Source organism: Alligator mississippiensis, chromosome 3, assembly GCF_030867095.1.
Source record: "Alligator mississippiensis isolate rAllMis1 chromosome 3, rAllMis1, whole genome shotgun sequence".
NCBI lineage: Eukaryota > Metazoa > Chordata > Crocodylia > Alligatoridae > Alligator > Alligator mississippiensis.
In genome coordinates, this window is record NC_081826.1 from 110658834 (window position 1) to 110684739 (window position 25906).

General features: G+C 42.0%; 1 protein-coding gene across 2 annotated transcripts; it reads left to right on the forward strand.

The window, feature by feature from the left end:
- Positions 1-1007: 1007 nt before the first annotated feature.
- Positions 1008-24301, forward strand: GALR1 (galanin receptor 1). 2 transcript variants are annotated; one of them, XM_006273010.4, is made up of 4 exons: positions 1008-1722; positions 8405-8470; positions 17100-17334; positions 21828-24301. In XM_006273010.4, exons 1-4 carry the CDS (start codon positions 1060-1062, stop codon positions 21878-21880), a joined length of 1017 nt encoding a protein of 338 aa, XP_006273072.1. In that variant the 5' UTR covers positions 1008-1059; the 3' UTR covers positions 21881-24301. The 2 variants fall into 2 exon arrangements, with proteins under 2 accessions (XP_006273072.1, XP_019345862.1); XM_019490317.2 differs by having other exon boundaries at positions 17100-24301.
- The last annotated feature ends 1605 nt before the right edge of the window (positions 24302-25906 follow it).

Here is a 25906-nt window from a genome sequence, read left to right on the forward strand (position 1 = left end):
AAGGGACCTTGGAAGATCATCAGGTCCAGCCCCCTGCACCAAGCAGTAAAGACAACTGGGGGTCAGGTGACCCCAGCAAGGTGACTGTCTAGTCTCCTCTTGAAGATTTCCAGGGTAGGTGATTGCACCACCTCTGGAGGGAGCTTATTGCACAGTCTGGACACCCTAACTGTGAAGTTTTTCCTGATGTTGAGCCTGAATTGATCTTCCAGGTGTTTGTGGCCATTACTCCTGGTTTTCCCCTCATATGCCCTGCTGAACAGTTGCTCACTGAGCCCTTGCTGTACTCCCCTAGTGTAGCAATAAGTTGCTACCGGGTCCCCTCTCAGCCTTCTCTTCCCTGATCCCTCAGCCTTTCCTCGTATGGCCTGCCACGTAAGACTCATCCTACAGGTGGCTCTTCTTTGGACTCTCTCATGCTTCGCCACATGCTTGTTGAAGTGCGATGTCCAGAACCGGACGCAGCACTCCAGCTGTGGTCCCACCAGGGCTGAGCAGAGCAGAGCAGAGCAGAGCAGAGCAGAGCAGAAGAATCACCTCCTTGGCTTTGCTGGAGATGCAACCGACTGATGCATGCCAGAGTGTCATCTGCCCTGCTGGCTGGCTGCAGCCTCATATTCATAGGGTGGTTTATCATTCCCCCCGGGGTCCCTTTCATTTGTAGACCGACTAAAGATTTGGAAAAATTGTTCTTTGCAAGCTTCCAGGCAGGACACCTTTTGTTCCAGATGGAGGGTGAGGCTGTTGGTGTTTGCAGGGGGGCAAAGCAGAAGTTGGGCAGGCCCCTGCCCTGCCACCCCATGCTCACTGCCACCCCTCCCTCACAAATCCCCCCCCCCCAAACAAACCAGGGCCCCTCTGCCAATGCACGGATGAAGGCAGCAGAAAGCAGACAGCCCCTCCGCAGGCGGGGAGAGGAGAGGGCGGGCCCGGCCAGGCGGGTGGAGGCTAGCGCGGGGCGTGGGCAGAGGAGCCAGGGGCAGGCGGCGCTTGCGGGAGCAGTCGCGGCCGCCAGCTCTTCCCGCGGGCCCGGGGAGGGTGGGCACCGGAGCGGGGGCCATGGAGCCCGAGGCGCTGAACCAGACGGGCTGGGGCAACGCGTCGGGGCCGGCGGCGGGGGGCAGCGCGGCGCTGCTGGGCATCGGCGTGGAGAACCTGGTCACGCTGCTGGTCTTCGGGCTCATCTTCGCGCTGGGCGTGCTGGGCAACGCGCTGGTCATCACGGTGCTGGCGCGGAGCCGCGCGGGGCAGCCGCGGAGCACCACCAACATCTTCATCCTCAACCTGAGCATCGCGGACCTGGCCTACCTGCTCTTCTGCGTGCCCTTCCAGGCCACGGTGTACGCGCTGCCCGGCTGGGCGCTGGGCGCCTTCGCCTGCAAGTTCACGCACTACTTCTTCACCGTGTCCATGCTGGTCAGCATCTTCACGCTCTCGGCCATGGCCGTGGACCGCTACGTGGCCATCGTGCACTCGCGCCGCTCCTCGGCCCTGCGGGTGGCCCGCCACGCGCTGCTGGGCGTGGGGCTCATCTGGGCGCTGGCGCTGGCCCTGGCCTCGCCCGTGGCCACGCACCAGCGCCTGGTGTACCGCGCCTCCGGCAACCTCACCTTCTGCTGGGAGCAGTGGCCCGACCCGCGCCACAAGAAGCTCTACGTGGTCTGCACCTTCGTCTTCGGCTACCTGCTGCCCCTGCTGCTCATCTCCTTCTGCTACGCCAAGGTGCGCCCGGGACAGCAGGGAGGGAGCCCGGGAGGGAGCCCGGCCCGAGCTGCGCCCGGCCGCCACTTGCTCGTCCCGGCGGCCGGTGCCACTAGACCCTCTCCAGCCTGGCGCCTTCCCCCCGGGGGCCGACTCCAGGCGGGGCAGGACGGGCCCTAGGGAGCGCGCGGGGGGGCGGGGGCAGCCGCAAGTGGTTTGTCCAAAACCACTTAAACCCGAGGGACCCAGGTGATCCCCCGCCCCAGGCAAAAGCCACTTGAGTTCAAGGGACTCGGGTGATCCCCTCAGGTAAAATCCGCTTGAGTTCAAGGGACTCCGGTGATCCCCCCTCCACTCCCAAGTCCAAATCCACTTGAATTCAAAGGACCCAGGAGATGTCACTCCCTCCCCCACACAAACTCCGATCCAAGGGACTCAGGTGATTCCCCCCCCCCCCGGTCAAAATCCACTCGAGTTCAAGGGACTCAGGAGATTCCCCCCCCCCCCCGCCAATCCAGTTGAATTCAAGGGACTCAGGTGATCTCCCTAGTCAAAATGCGCTTGAGTTCAAGGGACTCAGGTGATCCCCCCCCCAGTCAAAATCCATTTGAATTCAAAAGACCCAGGAGATTCCCTCCCACCACAAACTTTAGTTCAAGGGACTCAGGTTGTCCCCCCAACCCCGCCATGAGCAATCTGACCCCCTGCTTGAACATACCCCCAGCAGGTGTGTAGCAGCCGCGGGGATGCTGCCGCTGGAGCCGCGCGCGGAGCTCTGGCGCCGCCTGGGGACCGCGGGGCCGCTCCGGGGGGCTGGCGGCGCTTAGCCGGAGGAGCGAGCTGCGCTGCGCGGGAGGCGGCAGGGCCCCTCATTTCAATGGAAGAGGAGCGATCAAAGCAAAACAAATGATCTAGGGGGAGGGGAGGGTAGACTTTGGGAGGTGGGGTATACAATTCATTCATTGCAGCGTGGAAATGAAAGGCTGATAGCACACACATCTGCATTTAACCCCCCCCCCTCTTAAAATCTACTTTAATTCAAGGAACGTGGCTGATTCCCCCCCAGAGCAAGATGAAACTCCCTCGAATAGATCACCGGGTTCAAAGCAGCAAAAGGCAAACTGATTAAACTCCCTGTCCCTTCCATTGTCCCTTCCCTGCAGACTGTCCCAAGATGCTGTGTCTGGAGGAGAATGAAATCAGGGCTCACTAGCTTTTCAACAGGGATGCAAAAATAATATGGGGACAGTCACACGTGCCTGCAGCAGCTGCCTTTTAAAAGGCATTTGGCAAATCCAATTAACCTTTCAAAGCCAAAGCAGCCTCCAAAGTCTGGTTACTTATTTATTTTTTTTTTACATAGTAGACGTCTTTAAAAAGCGGGAAAGCCTTAGAGCACACAAGTTTGTGCCTGAAAGCTTGCAAATAACAGTTTTCCCAACTATTTAGTTGGTCTAATAAAAGATATCATATCTACTCAAAGAAACTTGCCTGCCTTAGAGCGCACACACGTTGGCAGACTCTTCTTCTGCCTGAAGAAGGGTATTTGTGTCCAAAAGCTTGCAAAGAACATTTTTTTCCCAACTATTTAGTTGGTCTAATAAAAGAGATCACATTTACCCAAAGAACCTTGCCCGCCTTTGGACATGGAAAACTTTTGCTGGTGTGATATTAAACTGGGCTAAAGGGGGTGGTTTTGTTTAATATGCTTTACTGGAGGGTTAAAGTTGTAAGAAAACCCGATCATATGGTGACACAAACAAAAATAAAGTGCATTGATATTTAATACAAATAATAGGAATTTAACAACGTTCCAAATAGGAAACTCCAATTGCTGAATTTTGGGCCAGTACATATGTTTTGTGGTTAAGTTAAAGTAACCCAAACTTGTGCTTGATTGCACTAAATGCTAGTTAACACTAGTTAAACATGCATGTTGGACAGCTAGCAGATCAGAGCAATTCAAGGTGACACCCAAACTTAGTTTAGCTTACTGCCAAAGCTGTCCTTAGTTCACCCTTGCTTTTTCTAGGAATTCACAGGATCTGGAATTGTGTGCTTAATCCTGCTCCCACTAAACTCAGAGACAAAGCTGGAAGAAGGCTTGGGCATCCATATCTGTAAGGCGCTCAGTACCCTTCTCTACTTCTTGTGTCAAGAGATGCCAAGCATGCTTCTCTCCTTGGAGACGGCACATCAGCTGTGCTCTATACCATAAAACCCACTCCCATTAAAAGTCACTGGCAGAGCCCCAGCTTCAGTGCGAGTCAATCAAGTCTTATGGCTACAGTGTCAACAAGTCAAGCAGTTTCAGCAATAAATTTGTCAAAGCCATAGCTGCTGTTACAGATCTCCAGCAAAAGCAGTCCTCGTGGGGGTTGGTAAATTGCCATGAAATTCTATGGAAAAAAACATATCTTGGTTTTTCAGGATACAAAGGCAGAGGCAGGACAGGGTACATCTTAGAAATTATGTTGGTCAGAGAGGTGTAAGTCTCTAAGGTGGCTCCCTGCCCTGCCTGATTTCAGACTAATACAGCTAATTACCTCTCAGTACACACCAGATTAAACAGAAGCTATAGTATAATAGAAAAGATAGATTAATTCCTACATTTACTTACAAAAAACAGCATATTACTGCATCTGCTTTTCAGCCTCTCTGGAATTTCAGTGATTTACATCAACTGAAGATCTATTAAATATTTTTTTATACATTTCAAATCTTTTTCTTTGCCTTGGGTAATACTAAAAGAAACATACCTCCACTATTTATTAGTATTCTAAAAAAATCAGACACGTATAAAATAATTTTTTATATATCAGGTCAATTAAAATAAAGGGCTCAGAATAGAAGACCTAACAAAATTGTTCTCGGTCTGAGATCTTACATCTTAAATTTTGGTAGATGAAGAATTTCAATAGGAGATTTATAATCCACACCCACCATGGAAGAGAAAGAAAAAAACCCTTTATCACTGTAACAGTGTCACAATGCTAAAGTGGAATGAAAGGCTCTGTTGTGGTAATGGAAATGATGACATTACCATAACTATAGCACTGCAGACAATGGTACTTAAAATAATTAAGGGTTATATTACAAATTATAGTTAAAATATATTATTTACCTATGCTTCTATTTAACATACAATTCATTTTATTAGATAATTATTTATAGTAAGAGTTCCTGATGCATTATTTTAAATAAATAAGCTAATCAGTAGCGTAGTTGATGAAATGACAGTAACTATCAAGAAATGAAAGATGCTTTAAAATAATTTGTTTTTTTACGTTTATCTAATGCTTGATAGAAATATATAAGCCAGCAGCAGCAGGGGGTGCATAAAACTGGCATCTGGAAAACTGCCTGAGACCCCCAACAAGCACACATACAATATATGCAATAAAAAAGAGCACTCTGTTCTCTGTTGCAGATGAGAACAGTTCACAAACCACCTTCTCACCAATCTATTGCTATAAAAGGGCAAGGTTCTGCTACAACTAATGTGTCACTTTTTTTAAACAGCAATGAATATTACTATGCATATGAGACTATTCATTGGAAACATTAGTACCTCAAGTAGAAATACTCTGATGAGAAATATTCAGAAGCCTTTAGTTGATCATGCAGTATGCATGCGAAAAAAGCACACATCATGGGCCATAATTCTCCTCCAGAGCTGCTATGACACAGAGTCCCTTCAGCATAGTTCTGTTCATATTAGACAGGAATAGTCAAGCTGAGCCTGCCTTGCTGATGGACTGCCAATTATCCAGAATATTTCCATAAAAGCTTAAATCTGAATACTGCACAAGCTACAAACACTTACCAGGTAAAATTAGTATGGGGTCCAAAATGGGAAAGTTAACAGGGATGGATTACTTAGGAAGTTGTCATCCAACCCTGCATTTTTCCCAGTAACACCAGGGAAAACCAATGTATAGTCTACCAGAAAAAACCCCCAAAACTTTTAAAAAATCAGGAAAATTAAAGAATCTGATTCTGTAGTTCTTTATTCATATGAGAAATCCTTCTGACTTCAGTGTTGGACTCAGTAAAGATCACCCTTGTGTAGGTGAAGCATCCCTCTTAAGCCAGTTCTAAGGGTTGTAACTTCAGATAGATAGGATTTTTAGTAGATCAATTTACACAGACAAAATAGTCCTACCACACTTTGTAAGTAGTGTGAAGAGGTTACGGCTGGCCACTGCTCCAGCACTGAGGTGAAACAGCAGGCATGGGAAGTGAATTTCCTGTATTTTGTTTGTCCTCACTCTTCCATAGTCGCTGTCCTAACCACTCCTTCCAGCTCCTACCACCCAATCATTTGGTAGATTTTTTTCCCAGAAGTGGTTAGGATTTATTTTCTTCCATCTTTGCCCTAGTCAGAGGAGGAGAACAGGAGCATCTCAGTGACCCTATTGCAACCCAGGGATTCTCACAGAAAACTGGGCACAGATCTGTTATTTACCTCAATGGTCTCCCTGCCACTGAGAAAAAGAGAGGCTTGGGGCTCTGCCAAAGCAGGCTACATTCAACAAAGGCTCTCTCTTGTTTTTCCTGGGTAAATGCTCATTTATTATCTATGAGCAGACAAGTAGTTTTTAAGTCTGAAGCTAAGCAGAAGTTAGGACAGGGTGCCACTTGATAGATTAACTCAGGGGTGGGAAATTATTTGGGCAGGCAGGCCACTTAATGAGTTTTGGTGATCTGTGTAGGGCCACCTCTCCCTGATCTTCCTGTGGCTGCAACCAAAGCAAAAACCTGAACCCACTAGCAGCTGTAGCATGTCCTGTCCCCTTCCCCGCCCAAATCTGGACCAGGCAGCTGCTGGTCATGTCCACAGCTACCCAAATGTGGCCTACAGCTTCTAGGTTGGGGCTCCTAGCATGGAGAATGGGGGTGGGGAGGGGCAAGGCATGTTACAGCTGTGGACTGTGACCAGCACCGAAGTTTGACCCCACCTGCAGCTGTGCCCAGAGCCCTGACCCAGAAGCTGCTGGCTACATTTGGGCAGCTGTGGACATGGCTGGCAGTTGTCAGGTCTGGCCTTGAGGGTAGGAGCAGTGGCAGGGACAGGTGTGCTACAGCTGTGCATGGGATCATGCTTCCACTTCTGCACTGGTGGCAGCCCTGGTCCAGAGAGGTAGAGAGAGTGTCTGGCATGTTGAAAGCAGTGCTGGCTGCCCAGCATCACATGGCTGCTGGAGCCAGAGCTGATGCCCACCCATGGGCCAGATCCATTCACTTGGGAGGCACAGGCCAGATCAAATCAGTTAGTAGGTCACATCTGGACCACAGGCTATATTTTGTCCACCCCTGGACTAACTGGTTCCAAGATGCATGAGTTTTCATAGGCAACAACCTACTTTGTCAGATGCTACAAACACTACTATTTATGAAAGCTTAATTTATGTAACTAGATGCAGTCTGGGATTTACAAGACGTGAAGGACCGAGCTGTAATTGTGTGTACTATTGAACACATACACATACAAACTAATTACCATGTCTAATTTGATGTTTTCAGGTCTCTGGTAGGTAAAGGTGATCATTTAAAAGTGGAACATTTTTCTCTGCCCTCTACAAGCTCCACCACCAATGGCTCATTATTGCATCATTTACCCCTTTTTTTTCTTTTGAACACATTGTATATATTTTTAAGATAATGTAACCAACATACTGGATCGGATCTATGGTCTATCACATACGGTATTCTGTCTCTGAGTACGGCCAGTGCCAGATGCTCCAGAAGAAGGTGACTGAAGTCCTAAAACATGTGATTTTATACTCCTTTTGAATCTTTTAAACATCTTTTTTAAAAAAACATCTTTATTTTAACTCTGGTTCTCGATATGACTGTCCAATCTCTTGTTGAGTCATGGAACATTTTTGGCATTGGTGACATCTAGTGGTTATGAATTCCATAGTCTAATCACACAAAATTCCTCAAATCCAATTTTTCACCTTTCAGTTCCAATTGAATAACCTTTTTTATATTAAGCAGTCCATATCCATTAATATATTTTGGTTTTGATCACTTAAGTGATCAAAGTTATATTATAAATTGGAAGCTGCAATTCAATAAGAAGTTATTTTGTTGCTATCTTAAACATGACCTAGAAACAAGACATGACAAGTCATTTCAAGTTGTAGGTAAAGGTCATTTCTTGCTAGATTCATATTTTTATATAAATTAATTAACCCACCATCAGTTTCTTCTTGAAGAGCAAATGGTACCAAGCGATGGTTATATTAACCAAACATTCAGCTGAAAAAGCTAATTATACAGGAAACGGAGGAAAAGGTTGACTCATGCATATTTTTTGTTATGTACAATGAAGGTCATTGTAAATTAACATTGACATTCTTGCAAAAGAATAGTTGCTAATTACCAGCTGTAAAACAGGTATCTGTTTATTGCCAGGTTTGGTTAATTGTAATGCATGCTTTTTAGTGATGCATATATTTGTATAGTAAAACTGTTTTATACAATTTTATACAAAATGGTTATATGATCCAAATTGTTGATTCAAATAGATGCAGAAGTTTGATTGCTTTAGATTTTACAACATGCATTTTTTAAATGAATAGATTGGATTTATCTATATTTGCAAGCAACTCCTACAGTATTGGACAACATAATTTTCATAGTATGTTTCTGAATTTGAAAACTGTGAATGCTAAAGTGCAAATTAATTTTCCAGGTCCTTAATCATCTACATAAAAAGTTGAGAAACACATCAAAGAAATCAGAAGCATCCAAGAAAAAGGTAGCTTTCTTTTCTAACCAAGTACTGTTTATTTTTATTTAGATTTACAAGTTAGTTACCTAAGTTAGTACCTCAGTTATTGTCAAAGATACAATGTGGAGATGGTCTTGAATAAGAACAGAGTTAGAATCCAACCTCTATTCAGATTTGAATTTGTTTCCATCTTTGCAATAAATCATGGATTCCTTACACTTTGAACTTTGGAAGAGCTGAATGTCAGATCCAGACCGTGTACTCAAATGATATTCATATTTTGATGATATTCATAGAATGTCTTGTTTCTATGATAAACTTTCCAGATTGTTTATTGTACTTTTTTCCTAGGAGTCTGATGTATGTTTTTTAAAATTGTCTTATCCATACTGGTTTTATCCCCTGGTGTTCAAGATCCTAGTTAAACAACTAATACAGATATGATTTTGAAAATATCATATTAGCTTTGTGATTTAGAACTGTATCAAAGTATCTGTACATAGAGTTAATTTGTCAGTCAATATAGCATACACAGTTCTAATATTTGAGCTAAGTTCACACCAGGAATCATTTGACTAACTTTTAAACGTATGCATATAGAGTAAGAAAAAAAACATTGACTGGTCCAATGGATACAGCCATATAGAAGATAGGGTCGATATGCACCTCATAAACTTTTGTGAACTTGAGCTCACTTCAACATCTGATGAAGTTAGGTGGAGTTCATGAAAGTTTATGCTCTTTATATATCTTATTTACAGTAGTTAGTCTATAAGGTGCATATCTACTCTGTCTTCTGCTTGACTTCGGACTAATACAGCTAACTACCTCTCTATAGCCATATATCCATGTAGAACCTCAGAAAAGTAAATGGGCTCTACATGTGTGGGGAGTCCTGGTTATACATACTGTATTGAAGAATTAGGGCTCACTGTTCTTGCAATATTTATGAAATTTCTAGATAGAAATCCAAGGCAATTTATTTTTAATGCTACCCTTACATGGAAATTCTAGTCAAGATCTTTTGGTCATAGAATGAAAAATGATCAAATCAAAGCACTTAAGGACCTGCTCACCTATGTTTGCTGAATCAAGGCTTAAGACTTAACTACTAGATATATTTTAAAGGTCCCCCTTCCATCTAGTCAACTCATGCACAATACATTGCAAGACTGGTGATACTTGGTTCTTCTTCTCAAAGCTGTAGTTTCTAACATCATGTGATTACATGAGAATTAGAGGTTTCATTGAGAACTAAAACAAAACCAAACATTTCTGGCCATGATAGAGTAAGGTAAAAAGCTTGAAACTTTACCTCATGTATACCACAAGAATTTAACCAAACTGCAGGCAAAAGAGAACATTTCAAAATTATTATTTGACTTCAAAAGAAGCATATGTTTCTGCATAGGTCCAAATTCATAATTTTGAAAGCAATATTTAAATATTTCTCTGTTTTTTCAATCTGGCTACTCCATTAGAAAAACAAAACAAACAAGCAAACAAAACCAAAACAGGAACAGACACTACCTTTAGCATGTTCCTGACCTTATTAAAGCTGAAGGGTCTGAATAAGGACATCAAAAGTGGAGTCTTAAATTTGCAGATGTTAAAAAGGCTAATAAAAATAAGAATTTGCCAGAATACTACTTTTGTACATTTATTGAACATACAAAATATTAATGCTTATGCCATATTTCCTGAAATTATATTACAGGAAGTTTTATTTACTTATGAGGAACCTTAAGAGAGATCCCATTAAATAAACAAGAGGAGACCTGTAGTGTTTCCTTGGTTGCAAATTAGACTGCTAATGTTGTAAAGGTAACCTCTGGATTAAGAATAATGAAATAGAACAACTGTTTCAAGTATTTTCAATCCATTATGCACAATTTTACTCATCTTACAGGTACTGTGTACCCTAAGTATGAAAGGTCTGAGAGACACGGAGTCAAATTCTGCCCTCAATTTCATCTATACAGTCCATCTAAATCAGTGGCATTATCAGGTGTAAACTAGCTCATAATTTCCAACCAAAGGAGATAAAATGTGTCCTGTATTAATTAATTTTGTACATAGCTATCCACATTATTCTATTTTTGATGAAAATGTTAATACATTAAAAAAGGTCAGGAGCTTTTAAAAGGAAAAAATAGATAGAAAAATTTCTATTAAAAAAGATTATGCTTTTTTATATCTGCCTAAACACACATACCTAATAAATATAGTATTTCAGCTGGCAGTGGAGATTTTTATTAACTTGAAGAGACCAATTTTAATCTCACGTGGAGGCAACCTTTTTACTGGGCAGTTCCTGAGGTTATGTAAGTCAGTATAGATGATTGTTTTTAGTGGAGTTATATTGTCTTATACCATCTGAGGAATGAACTCATTATTTGCAAATATACTTGTTCAGGAACATTTTTTATTAAATTTAAAACCCGAGTCAGATTGTGGCTCTTTTTTAACTAACCAGGAAGGGCATGGTTGAAAGGCATAGTCAGGAGAAGACCCATAAGAACTTTGCCTGGAGTGAGCACAGGATATTTTGAGGACAGGAAGTCAGCTCTACTAGTTGGTATAGAAATTGCTGTATATTTCTTCCTGCCACACATCAACGAGTAGGACTGTACCAATTGCATGGGCAAGGCCAGATTTCTTACATCTCTCTCTGCCTTTTTGCATCTACTCAGGGAAAGACATAATCCTGCCTACATTCAACTTGCATACTTGGGTTGTATTTCTTAAAAATATTGAATCTGATTTCTTTATTTCAGTAATACACTTCAAGGAGACCTAAGATATTCCATCCAGAAGTTTTGCTTATATATTTAGATTAGTTTTCAAGGTTAAATGGTTAAGCAAGATGATTTCAAAACGCATACTTATTTGGATCAAATTGGGAAAGCAAATAGTCCTCTAAAAAGTATTTTCTTGAAAGATGAATTTTAACATTGGATTAGAAAGTTTTGAAGTGTCCTGTGATGATGAACTAAACACAAAATGTTCTCCTTTAATCCACTTAAGGGATCCATTTACTACAGTCCAGTGTTAATCCTGATTCTGTCTAAATTACTGGGAATCTCCCATTAACTCTCAATGGGAACTAATGTTGCTTTTTCATAGCTACTAACTTTTGAATACAGCACTTCTTAACTGGTTGACACAATTTCCACTTCTCAGCCAGCTTATATCTTCAGACTCAGAGCTGGAGTGGTAAATATTTGAGAGGAGAACACTAGTTTCTCTGTATGTGAACTGAATTTAAAATTTAAATTTAAACAAGAGTAATTGCATTTCTAAATTATTTTAAATTTCTGAGATCTGCTCAGGTTCTCCTTATGCTGACTGAGGGTTCACTAGACTAGAGTAACTAATTTTGATATCTGTGTTAAGGCTGTCCTTAATATGATCCAGGGGAGAAAATAGCTTTATGAATGAGCACAAGTGAATGAATGAGTTTAAAGTAGCAGTCTCATTTTCTGGCTTTGTTAGGCTCATTTTAGTAATGCCTATTTATTGCAACTCTGAATATTATCCAGATATGCAAGGCAAAGTTTCTTTCAGCAAGAAGAATCCTAGACCATGCCCAGCCCATTTGAGCTATATGTGAATGATAAGAGGACAAACAGACCACATGTCCAGCTTATACCCTGCTCTTCCAGATATCCAGGTGTGAGAGGGTCTTGCACTGGCTGACTAAAAGTCAATTCCAGAAGACATTTTGAAAAGGCTATGAAGCCAGAGAAGGCATAATGACAGAGTGGCTAAGACGCCTTTCTGCAACTCCAGCAACGTGCATTTAAGCTCCATTTTAGACTTGGTTCAGAGGTTACCCCCTTAGTTGATTCAACTGTAAATGGGTACTGGTAATTGAGGGATGGGGGCTCAAATGTGGCCTGATATTATACTTATCACTCCCATGTGTGCCTTTGGCTATAAGAACTGATGTGCAATGTCAATGTACTGCTAGACTGAGTAAACCTTTGACTTTTTGAAGATGTCTTTTATCCATCTACTTTAGTTTAATGTCCAAAGACAAGATAATAGAATGTATTACATAGCCCCCTTATAACAGAAATAGGTAGCAAAAAAAAAAAATCCCTGGAACCAAACCTAGGAAAGATGTTGACTGCACTTCATAACTAGATTCTGTTTTAAAATTCAGAGTGCAGACTGTCAGGTGGTGCAAGGTATCATAACCCAAGCCACTGGAGACTATAGACTAGATAGATCTTCTTCTGTATTATATGTTTAAACTATTCTGTTGGCTTGAATGCATGGATTACTTCAGGTTAGTTGCCAAATCAGATATTTCCAGTATGAGATGCTTTTCTGCACATTAGACTAATCTAATGCTCAGTAAAGTGTCACTTTCTACATGTGTGCAGTAATTACTGTACAGTAAATTAGTCTAATGTGCCATTTTCTAGTAATTGAAGATTCAGGTACTAGAACAATGGCATATTAATTAATGCGCCTTACCGCATGTGTAGATGCTGAATGGGAGCAAATTGCTCCCAATCAGCCAAGGCAGCAGGAGACCACAGGAGGTGAGGAGAGTTGCTCAGTGAGGCAGCTGGGAGGCAGCTGTTCACACAGCCGGGACAGCTGTCCCCTTTCCCCTCAACCCTGGACCCCTGCTCAGGGCCAGTCCAGTCTCCCTCCAGATGGGATGGAGCTGTCCACAGAGCTGGGACATTTCCCTCTTTGCCCTCTGGAGCTTGGGGCTAAGTTCCTGTGCCCCCTGCAACCCTGTGGCTGGCACTCAGGGGAGGCTGGAGCTCTTCTTGGCTGCTTGCAGAGGGGCAGAGCAGGGCAGGAGCATCCCTCGATTGGGCTGCTCCTTTTGGGCCCAGTTTGCTCCTGCCAGGGGTGCATGTGTAGATGTGCACCACAGAGTGTTTTAATAAGCCTGCCCTGTAGTCAACAGAGTTATACCAAGGAAGTTTGCTTTTAGTTCTGTAGGAACTCATCTAGGCTTCATAATGCAATAGAGCCATAAGCAGGGGCAAGATAAGTCTGGGACAGGGTACTGCACAGTAAGATGAGTGGGCAGACTGTATGCTTCTTCTCATTCCCCCAAAGTACTCCATCACTTATGGAGGTGGAGGGGCTTTCCTTCTGATACAGAAAGGTTTATTTCAGTTTCCAAACTTTTCTGGTGATTAGGGGGTCCTGATGCAGAGTTTGCATGAATAGTGTCCTAGAGCCTTGATAACTGCAAAAGGCACCCTGGATATTACTTGCTAGATTGGACTCAGTAAAGCAGAACTCAAGGTGTTGGTGACCATGTTAGTGAAGTTAAGTGTAAAGGCAAGAGTGTAGAACAGATAAAATTCTATACCTGTGCAGGGAACAGTAATTCATGGGAATTAGTTGCTTAGGCCAGACAAATTCAGTTAGAGACAGATTTAATGTTCTTTGGCTGAAAAAGTTCATGTTGTGAGACATCTAATTAAAAAGAACTCCCCTGTAGGAGATCTAGCCTGTGTTACAGCAAAGAGAAATGATGTCTATGGTCAGTCCAAACTCCTCCTGAGGCAGTCCAAACTCCTTCTGAGTAAGTCAGCCTGATAATAGATCTGACCAAGGCTAAGATCTATTATTTAAGAGCAAGTAGCTTGGCTACTCATCATAGAAAAATACAGCCAAAATTCAAGAAATTAGGATGATACCTAGGCTGAAATATGTCACGTAATACCTTTCAATGGCTCTAGTTAAAACATGGTTTAGTTTTGCCTAATGTAGAGGGACATACCATGGATCTGAGTTTTCCATTTCCTATGGAAAAATGGAGAAAAATGCAGATTTCACCCTTTACCTGAGGAAAATGTGGATTTCTTATTCTAACGGAGAAACCCACAAATTTTGCAGTTTTGCAAAGAGCTCTCTGCAGGCTGGCACAGTTCCAGACTGCAAGGAGCTAGGAGGGAGTGGGAGGAGGGCGGTCAGGCTAGGGGTGCCATGTACACATGGCCATCAAGCAGCCTGGAGAACAACTCCTGTAGGTAAGTTGGGGGTGGAAATTGAGGCTCCCATAGAGAGGGAGAAAGTTGGGCAGGGCTAGTTGCATGTGGCTTGGGGCCCAGGACCATAATATGCAGTCTCAGGACCCCAGTGGGGAGTGGGACTGGGCTGCAGGCACCTCATCTGAGGGTTGGGGGAGTGGGGCCATCTCCCCACCACTGTGCATGCTCCTGGTGGGGCAAGGGCAATCTGTGCCCCCCAGAACTTTGCATGGGGTGGGGGCAGCCATGGGCTGCCCATGTGGGGCTTGGGTTCTCTGCTCTGCTGCCCTTCCTCAGGGCCTCCACAGCCCAGACAAGGAATCTCCTGTGTACGGGGTAGCAGCAGGGGCAGGGGCACAGGTTTGTGTCTCTCACTGCTGCTGCACAAGCAGGGGACGCGTTTTCAGGGTAGGGTGGATTTTACAGCAGAAATGAGCTTCCCCATGCAGCACTGGTGTTCCCTGCAGTGCTGGGTTACACCTGCTGTGCTGCAGAGGCCCGGGGGGGGGGGGAGGGGGCGCAGCAGGGTGGGAGCTTGAGCCTGCAGCCTGCACCCTCCTCATGCACAAATCTTGTGGGGGGACACAGGTTCCCCACTGCCCCCCCGGGAGTGCATGCAACAGTGGGGAGTCAGCCCCCACTTCCCGAGCCCACAGCAGGCAGGGGAGCTGGGCTCTGCACCACTGAAGCAGCAGCTGCCTCCTGCCAATGGCCCTGGCAGCTGGGGGGGCAGGCGGCTGGGGGGTCTGGGCAAGGTGCACCAGCTGGGCTGGGGGGGACTGTGGGGGGGGGAAATGAGGGGTACCAGCAGGGCTCTTGGAACTGTTGGGGGGGGGGGCAATGAGGGGCCTTTCATTTTAATCACAGATTTTGGGGGTTTTATCACAGAATTTGTGATTTATCAGGGAAAACCAGAATCCCTGGATGTAACACAGCTCTGTAATGAGATTTGGTCCCATCCACTTGGAAGATCAAAACACATTGTAAGTGTTAAGACAGTAGTTATAACCATGCACAATGTATTTCATAGTGAAGAGGGGCCTTAAGTCTCTCAACAACAAACTTACTGAAAGTGGCAGTTTTTAGATATTTGGTGAGTGCATCTACATGAGACACTTAGGATATTTTTACACATGCTCCGGGAGTTGTGATGGTGGTGGTGGTGGTGGTGGGGGGCAGTGCTTTAATTAGCAAGCTGCACTAATTAATAGAGTCCAAGTGTCACATGTATCAGCGTCTCCCATGCTGAAAAATGGCAGCAGGGCACTTTGAACTAAAGCTTATGAAACAAGCTTTAGGTCAAAGCACCCCGCTGCCATTTTTCAGCATTGGGGCGCTGATACACATGATGCTAGTTTCTGCTGGAGTGTGTTAATTTTCATGCTCCAGCCAAGTCTGCTCTGATGCACTGGATTTCCAGTGCATTGGAGCTGGCTTCCTGCATGTGTATAGGAGCCCTTAATGCGCAGTAGCCTAATACTACTGTGCAGTAGTGTGCCGGGCAGAAATCATGTTAATATGCTACTGTGCAGTAGTATTAGGCTACTGCACAGTAAGCGTCACTAAAAAGCCTTGCAATGGTGCTACTGCGCAGTAACTGTAGTTACTGTGCATTTAGTTAGTACTTCATTAAGCAAGTACTAAACTAAATGCATAGTAACTACTCTGCATTAATGAACATGTAGACGTGTCCAGTAGGTACTAATTTGTTAAGCAACTAAAAACACTACAAGTATTTTCCTACTGAAGTAAATGAAAACTGAAGAGAACATTGACAGTGTTATTATTTTCCTCACAAGCCACGGTTACCATAATATCTTAAAATTTCCCTATACTCTGATATACACTGCTGTACTTTGACTAAGTATATCATTGAAGATGGCTCTCATGAAAACACTGACAATGTGGAAAGTAACAGTTGATGTGGTCTAGGATATTTTGCTTCTTGTCTAAAGTTCATTTTTTCCAGGTTCTCAACAGCATACGCTAGTACCAGAACTATGTATGCTTTTGAGTGTTTATTAGTGCACTTGTCCTTTATTACAGTCACTTTTCATTGCTTGGGTGCTGGGCTATAGTCATATGACAACCACACTATATAAATGATACTTACATCACATATTTTGAAAACAACTCAGCATCACATTTAGATGCTTAATAAAATACCTAGCTAGGTACTTTTCATTTTACATTCTGGTCACTGCATTTAGATGCATAAATGGAAGGTGGACCTCTTTTGAAAAATTTGATTTAAAATCTTTGTGCAATATACTGGAGGCATGTCCCATTAAATTTAAAGTTACGGTGTTTCCCACAGACAAATATTCACCACTGCATTATGCCAATTTTATATACATGAAATTTCACTGAAATCAATGGTGTTGCACCAAGAAAAATATGGATGGTATAGTGGCGAATCAGACTTTGCCATTTGAACCATAGTTACTACAACATGTACCTCATTTTTATCAAATGAGGTTTTACAGCTAGTCCCACTATGTGAAATACAATGTGTATAGCTGATAAATTAATTAAAGACTTCGATAAACATGTTTTTTTTCCTTCAATATTTTTTGTGGAACATTTGAAATTTCTTGTTCTGGTGTTAATAAAGTAATATATTTTATTTTCTTTTTCTGCTTCAGACAGCTCAAACTGTATTGGTGGTGGTAGTGGTTTTTGGGATATCCTGGCTGCCACATCATATAATCCACCTCTGGGCTGAATTTGGAGTTTTCCCACTGACTCAAGCTTCGTTTCTCTTCAGAGTAACAGCGCACTGTCTGGCTTACAGCAATTCTTCTGTGAATCCTATCATATACGCGTTCCTCTCTGAAAATTTTAGGAAGGCCTACAAACAAGTCTTCAAATGTCAGATAGGTAATGAATCTCCTCTGAATGATGTTAAAGAAAATAAAAGTCGGATTGATACACCACCATCTACCAATTGTACTCATGTGTGAATAAGTAAAGAAAAAATTCTGTGATGTTGGGTTTTCATTTGTGTGGATTAGACTACTAGAGGACAAAGCACAATTTGCTTCCCAAAAGAGCTGCATCTTTCAGCTTCATCTTGGTATCGGGGATTTAATTTAATGAAATTCTGTATTTAGAAAACCTTGTGAATTCATTTTAAAGATAACTGGGCACATTCTTAATCTGCTAGACATCTTTGTCTAGCACATGTCAAATGAAGCTTTCTGTCCTTTGAAAGATGTTCCAGGAAAAATGGGTAATGGTATGTCTGTGCTAATTCATTTATTCATTTAGATGGGAAGTTAACATGTTATTTACAGATATTCAAGTACAGCATATGTCAGTGGTACTTATGACACAAAGATAAATTAACATGGAATGTAGTTGTACACTTCCTAATTCAGTTATACAAATTCATATTTTATTTTATAAATTTAAGGAGATAGCTATTTTTTCCCTTAGAAAGGGTAATGAATACTGCAGTAGTTTGATTTCAGAAGTGGTTATATTTTAAAGCTAATCTAAAGCTCCTGTCATCCCTTCAAGTTCTGTTCTGACAAAGCTTTTTCTTGTTGTAAGTACATGTGAACTCTGCTTTTAAGTGGAAATATTTTTCTTATGTTGGTGTAATTACTTAGAGAAGAAATGCTGATCTTACTTGCCTTTCTGATGCACCCTTTAAATCAAGGAAATGAGGCACTAAGGCTTAGCTTCATGTACCTTGCCTGACTGCACACACAAAACAACGGTAATACGTTTGTATTATCTTTGTGACACCTTTATAAGGTTTTGCTTAGGGTGTGCACATAGTTGTTTCAAAATAAGAGTTCACAAATGCAAAGTAGGAAGGTTTTTTCAGGTGCCTCTGTACTTATGTGCTGTTTATATCTACAAGTATATACCTAGATATTGAGATATTAACTAAAACATTAGGCTATATATATTTAAAAAAATAGTGTTCTTGGAGAATTTCTGGTGGGGCTGAAATCTTTGACACTGGCATTCCAAAAATTGGGACTTAATATCAGATAGCTGTAAGTTAGAAAAATTTAAATAGTAGTATTATGCCAGTAATATATACCAGCATGACAGTAGTATGCTAGTAACAGTAATAATATTAAAATGCCCCTGTAAACAACTAACATGAGTAGTTTCATTGAGTTTGAACACAGCTGATGATCTGGTACAAATGGTAAATTTCCACTGAAGTTAATAGAACTACACCCATTTTTTGCAGCTGGGAGTCTGATCTCTAAGGCTAAGTATAGACAGTCAAAAAGCCTAAGGCTGAATTGATTCAGTCTTTGCAGGTTAGTATAAGCTGCAAAAATTGAATCAATAAAACAATGAACAAACATTCACTTTTGATTTAGGAAATGCAGCTGCATGCCTACAGTGGCTCAGGCTAGAAGCTGGGGGGCATTAAATCATGGCTGTCTGACACATAGCCAGCATGAGCTGTGTGTTTGCTTCCTCTTTCTGCTGCCCCAGAGGTCTCTGGGATTTGCAGTCCACAGTCACAGCAGCAGGACTCTCAGGGTTGCTCATCACTTCCTTCTCCTGCTTCCAGGCGTTTCTGGGATTTGTAGTCCACAGTTGCAGCCAGCAGTAAGTTTAGCAGGCTAGGGCAGTGCTCTACAGAGCGGAAGGGAAGTTTAACCCCCGTCCCTGGCCCCAGACCCCAGCTGGGGTATGCCCAAGGGGACCAGTGAGCCAACCCTCACTGCTCCGGCTAGGGAGCAGATGGGTGTGGCCAGCACTGCTCTCTGGAGCAGATAGCACAGCCCAGCACAGGGCTGAGAAGCATGCTGGGGCACTGGGGGACTCTGATTTAACTTGAAACAGGAAGTTGTCTAGGACAAAAGTTACATAAACTGGGTTGACCCAAATCAGTTAAGTCTGATAACTACATTCAACCAGGTTTATCTCAAGTCAGTTTCAGCTATTTTAAAACTAGTTTATGTGTACTGAACTACTATTCTGTTACAGGTTTAAACTGGTTTCTGACCACTTGAATCAGTTTATGTGTAACTTCTGTTCCTAGCCTAAAAGTGAAATGTACTCTTAGACCATCTGGTTTAAGACCTACTGAAGTTAATATAAGTATTTATTTTTGGGTTTGTTTCTCCCCTCCCCCCCCAAATTTCCTCCAGTGAATTTTGTCACATTCCTCTTTTTCCTTAGACTTTATTAATAATGTGGAACTGAGGTAGATGAGAACATGTACTTGGTGAAAGATAACTCTGATAAAATCTAGGAAACCCTGATATATCAGGAAATGTACTAAGGTTTGACTTGCGTGAAAATATCTGCATTTATACATCGCTGTCATACTCTTAGAGTAACTATCATCCCCCCCTCCCCCAATAGTACCACATTATCAAGGGTGGCCGCATGTCTTGAACCTTGTAGCTGCAAACAAACATTTTGAGACATTTTAGAATTGCAGGATGTAAAGCTTTCAAGATGTGCATTTCCCAGAACCAATGATCTGTACACTTACTTTCTTCATGAGCTTCATTTAAACAGCTTGGATTGGTTCATGCAGCTTGCAAGCCATGGTTTGCCCACCCTTGGTGTATATATATATATATATATATATATATATATATATATATATATATATATATGGTACTTCTACTTGCTCATTCACTTAGTCCTGCATGTGAATAGCTTCCTCTTTATTATGTGTATGTGAGTGCATGAAGGGGTATGGCATTATTGTCCTATATAAAAAAAACACATTAAGATAGAATAAAAATGGCTGAATCCAGAATCTGAGAGGTAAACTTTCTGAGGAAGACTCTTTTGGAAGCTGGTCTGGGATTATAAATTTAATTCCCACAGGCAAAATAGGGCATCATAGACCTTACAACTTTTCATTTCAAGTGCAAGACATATTTGACCTTGTTTTCTTGAAAATATAATACATGGCAATGCACATAAATTATTTCTTTAGGGAAACTAATCAAATTAAAATACTACACTAAACACAGTTGTTCTCCTAGGGAGAGAATGAGAGAAGGAATGAACAGTATTTGACTAATATAAGAACTGTGCTATGGAAGAGGCTCAGTACTAGGTATACGAACCTATACAGAATAGAATAAAGATATACTACTATATATCTGTAAAAAGGAATATGTGTGAAAGTTATTTTATGTAGTGGTTTTCATGGCTTGCATTGCAAAATACTCTCTTCAAATACCTGAAGTTTGATTATAAAAGAGGGGTGATAGAGTATTACTTGTGGCTTCCCTCTATCAAATGTAATGCTGACTACAACTGTGGACTACAAATCCCAGAGGCACCTGGAAGTAGGAAGTGAGCAACTCTGCAGAGTCCTGTTGCAGTAATTCTTGACTGCAAATGCCAGGGACCTCAGGGGCAGCAGGAAGAGGAAGTGAACACATAGCCAGAGAGCCGCTCTAGCACAGAGGTTCCCAACCTCCAGGCCGTGGTCTGGTACTGGGCCATGAAGGGTTGGCTGCTGGTCTGCTGACAGACTGGAAGTCCGAAAGTGACCGGAGTACTGCAGACCGGTAGCCAACATTTTTTTTATACTTGGTATATTCAGTATACTTAGCCTGCAGTTTGCCAGTCTGCAGTCACTTCTGGTCTGTGGTTTACCGGTCCACGGTTTGCCGGTCCGTGGTCTAAAAAGTTTGGGAACTACTTCTCTAGCAGCCCCTGGCTTCTGGCCTGAGCCACTGCAGGCATGTGGCTGTTTGACCATCTGTACTTAGTCCTGGTGAACGTGTTCAAGCATGAACACTTCAGGTCCTAGAAAAGGGACAAAAGTTTAAACTCTGCTCAGATTGTATCTGATTAAAGATTTAGTGCCCTTTGAAATCAAATGGACGTATGTTGACTTTGATAGACATTGAACTGGACTCTAAAGGGGTTCATTCTGTTATTCATACTGAACATAAGTAGTTTATGTATGTAGACCTAAGTGAATTCCATGAATTCTACTCAACATGAATACAAATGGCAGAACTGGTAAAAATTATAACTAACTAAAGCTGCAATTTAACAAAGAAATTATCCATATGCCTTATCTTCATGTGACTGATTTCACTGGAACTTAGACAGTGTTTAAGGTCAGAAACGAAACAAAAAAGATGTGAGGTGCTCTTTATATACCCATTTATCAAATACTTACAAAATGGTTGAGAGTATATGACTGCCAATGGTGGTTGTTTATGCTATGTCTCTTAGTGATTATCTCCCATAGTTTAGAATAAAGTTCACATTTAAAATGTTTAAGACAATCTTAATATGTTATATATTTTTTAAATACTAGAATTTATTGCAGTCCCTTTTAAAAGTAAATAAATAAATGTCAACTGAAAAAATTAAGGCCAAGATCATACTTTCCATATTTTTCTCTGCAGAGTGGATGAAAGGAGAAGAAAACCCCCTTCCTGAGCCTATATTTTGTCAGTGAGGAGGTTGAGCCAAAGGGGCATATGGTAAGGTAAAAGTTATGAAGCATGTTAATATGAGAGGCTCCCTCCTGCAGATCTCCTGAAGGGGTTCGTTTCTGTTGACCTCGGGTGAGAAGTTGACCTAAATTGCTGCCAGTGGTTTCTAGCCAAATATTTTCTAGTTATGGAATTTCTTTTCTCTGTTTAAAAAAAAAAAGTTATTAGAGAACTTTTCATTAACAGGGCTTTATGGCTGCCAAGATGAACACTCAGAAGAGAGTTGACTATGAAGTCAAGGTTTTTCTTGTGGCCTAAGCTCATCTCTTCTCATTTTTATCTAGTAGGGTTGGAGTGTTCTGTAGACAAGATGGTCCAGGAAATATGCATGAAGTGAGGACTTTTTGGGGTAATATCTTGTATTGGACCATCTGAATAGTTGGAAGAGATGTTAGAAAAGCTTTTTGGGAACAAAGTCCCTTTCTCCAGGTCTAGAACTCTTAACCAAGAGTCACCATTTCATCTGGTATTTACTATTTAGCTTAGGCTGTTTTGGCTTCTTTTCCAAAGCTGAGGAAGCGCCTTTTGGAAAAGCCTGACTAATATCTCTCCTAATTATTCAGTTGGTCCATTTGTATGTAGTGATTATGAAGCTATTTTATTTACATGATCACATACCTTCTAAACTGGGGTCAGCCGGTTTATAAGGCGTGATGGGCTGAAGGCAGCTGGGTCTGAAGGTGGGCTACTGCTTGCAACCTGACCAATGCCACTGTTTCCCCTTCTGCTCCAGAGGTACATCGCAACAGCACCCAAGCTGTCTGCTGCTGCCCCAGTCCTCTGTTGTCTGTGCCGAGGGCTGCTCTCATTCTTGCACTCCTCTGCTTCAGCCACCCTGGCTGCTGCTCCTTACCCCTTGCAACTGATTACCATTGCCACTGACTGCTTCCAACACAAAATTCAGTGGCAACAGAAGACAGGGGATGCAGGAGAGAGAATAAGGGCTGAGGTGGCAGCAGACGGTGCTGCAGAAAAGCAGTTCAGGTAAGACTAATTCAGGGCAGAATAGGAGTAGTCTGTGCCACAGTAGGCAAAAGGAACCTGGGAGTGCCTCCTCTAGGCTGGTGCTAGGGCCCCTGTTGCCCATCCCTCCTGCACCTTCCCCCTGCTTCTGAATTACTACCATCATTCTGGCTGCACAAGCTGGATGAAATTGCTTTGTGGGCTGAATACAGTGCAGGCCACAGATTGCTGAGGCCTGCTCTAAACTAACATACCAGGCATGTAGAATAATATGCATGTACCAGACTAGGGACACATTCAGACATACAGCTCTTAGCTTTAACTCCTTTTTGAATACAGAGCAATTTTTCTATTGCAAAGAATTCAGAAAGACCACAGTTATGGATTTATATTTGAAATTCTATACGATTTCTATTTGTGAATCATGTTTGCAAATAGTGTGGCACCATATAAAACCCTTGAAAGGACCCAGGGTGCTTACATCACTGATATAAGCACATTGCATTGGAATTCATCAGCAAAAGTGGAGAAAAGCAAAATGGACAAAAGTAACACGATAGGAGAATTAAGTCTTACAAGTTTGTGCTTTGCTCACTGCTATAATGGGAACAACCTTCAGGTTGTAATTTATGGAACTTCTTAGTGTACAACCTTAACCTTTGGAGCTTTGGTAGAAGAGTTCAATCAGGGCTGGATTAATGCTTAAGTAAACTAGGCACAAGCCTAGGGCCCTGAGCTGTGGGGGCCCCCGGTCCTTCCCTCAATGGCAGCAGCGCAATTGGCTCCCATCTGAAATGGCTCCGTCCACCTCCCTCCCCTTCCCTTCCTCTCCCCTATGGTGGCCTCGCTGCCACAGCAGCTCTGAGCCCTGATCCCCAGGGGCGGCAGCACCGGGGTGGGGAGCGACCTGCCCGGGGGCCATGAGTTTGCCTTAGGCCCACGGAAGAGTTAATCTGGCCTTGAGTTCAATATAGTGTTTTTCAAGGTATACATCATATGACGAGAATAGCTTGCATTTGTCAGTCTCTCATTTTTTGAGAAACAAAAACATTTGAAGGAAATTCTAAAATTCATAGTCCCGCAGCTTTTGATTTTCACTCTCATATTAAACATGTGCTTGTCTTTTCAAACATATGTAGCTTGTTATTAAAAAATTACTGTATTCTCATTTTTGTAAAAGAACATTACTATCTCCAAGAGATAAGCAGCAAGCATTGATGTGAAAGTGTTACAATAAAGAAATGTTTACTTTGAATGTAACATTGTGTGGACAGTGAAAAAAAATCTATGTACAATACATCGTTATGAATATACTGTTTTAGACTTCATTATATTTATGGCTGCTCCACACATTGATCTATTTATATTGTGCCTGCCATTATTTATGTATTTTCAATAAGAATAAAAGCAAGATGAGATGATTTTCTAGTTTCTAGTACTTGTATTAGTATTACATATTCATTACATGCACAAAATGATTCAGAGCAGAAAATTAAAATCAGTCAAGTCAGTACATGATAGACCTAAAGTAATATGCAGTCATTTAAATTACATCTGTATTCTGCATGAATGTAAAATTTATTTTTTCAATAAATCTGTACCATCTGCACATAACTAATATACATTGAGCTATAAATTGTTTTTATAGGTGTTTCTATAGTCCTTAAAAGAAATCAGAGGTTAACTTTCTGGAAGTTATGGGGGATTAATCTACACTATACCTGTTACTGAAGGCAGTCTCTTAGCTGACATTGTCATATCAAGCTGAAAATGCAAACTTTGTTCTGTTATTTCAATACTTTATTTCACTATTTCAGTATTTACATATTAAAGTAATTTTAAATGGAGAAAATCTTATTCTCCTTACATGTAGGCTACTATAGAATCCAAGAAAGGTAGGGCCAGAAGGGACTTCAGCAGGTCACCAAGTATAGCCCTGTCTCAAGACATGATCTAAACCATTTTAGACAAGTGTTTGTCTAACTGCTTTTTAAAAAAAACAAGGATAGAGAATCCACAGCCTCTCCCAATGCTTAACAACTCACATAGTGAAAAAGTTCTTTTAGTATCCAACCTAAATTTTCCTTATTGAAATTTAAAACAATTGCTCCTTGTCCTGTTCCCTGTGGCCACAGAGAACAGTATATTTCCTCTTTATAACCCTGCTCTTTATCACCCCCGGTATTTGAAGATCCCGGTTTTGATTATCAAACCCCCTTCAGTCTTCTCTTCTCCAGACTAAATAATCCTGGTTTGCTCAGCCTTTCCTTGAATGTCATGTTTCCCATACATAGTGTGGTGTGATATGAAGGCTTTGATATCAGTTTGGGGACCTCATAAAATAAATAAGGAAGAAATACTGCAGTCAGTGGAGCTACACTAATATAAAAATAATGTGAGAAGAGGATCAAGCTTTACAAGTTTGTGCATTGGTCATGAATTACATGAGCAGGTCCAGAATCTGACATTATATACAGTAGGGTTGGTCTACATGCATACTGGCTCTGAAATAAGTAGTGTAAATTAAAAATCTATTTAGTTTTTTGTTCTGTCCGTGTGCCTTTTTTGGGAATAAAAGTGGCTAACGTCAATAACTGACAGTTTTAAAGCAGTTATAGATTGTAAATAAAAGAGAATTCATTTCATGACTAATGGTAAGGTTAGGAGCGGTATGTCTATTTACATTGGTAAATCTAGATCTATCAAACAGCAAAATGCAAGGTCATACATCTAGATATAAAGAATGCGCGGAAAGGAACTTTATGTTCGAAATCAGTGATTCTGGCTATGATCAGGTATTCAATTCCCAGTGCATTGCACATTCCTGGGAACATGCAATGCTGGAAAATGTGGTGAAAACGTGGTCCTGGGGGTGTGGAGAAGGGGATATAGATATTTCATCTGCTTGGCTGGAATGTAACAGGGCTTCCTCAAAGGCAAAGCTCTTTAGTCAAAGCCTCCCTGTGCCCCCATGGCAAACAGGTTGTCTCCAGATGAAGGTATCTTCAGGAGAGAGGCATTCCTCA

Bases quoted from the DNA above. Each gene is read 5' to 3' on its own strand.
- GALR1 (XM_019490317.2), top strand. From the start codon at position 1,060: ATGGAGCCCGAGGCGCTGAACCAGACGGGCTGGGGCAACGCGTCGGGG. The intron at 1,723-8,404 runs GTGCGCCCGGGA...TTAATTTTCCAG, and splicing joins TCTCCTTCTGCTACGCCAAG to GTCCTTAATCATCTACATAA. The intron at 8,471-17,099 runs GTAGCTTTCTTT...TTTCTGCTTCAG, and splicing joins CAGAAGCATCCAAGAAAAAG to ACAGCTCAAACTGTATTGGT.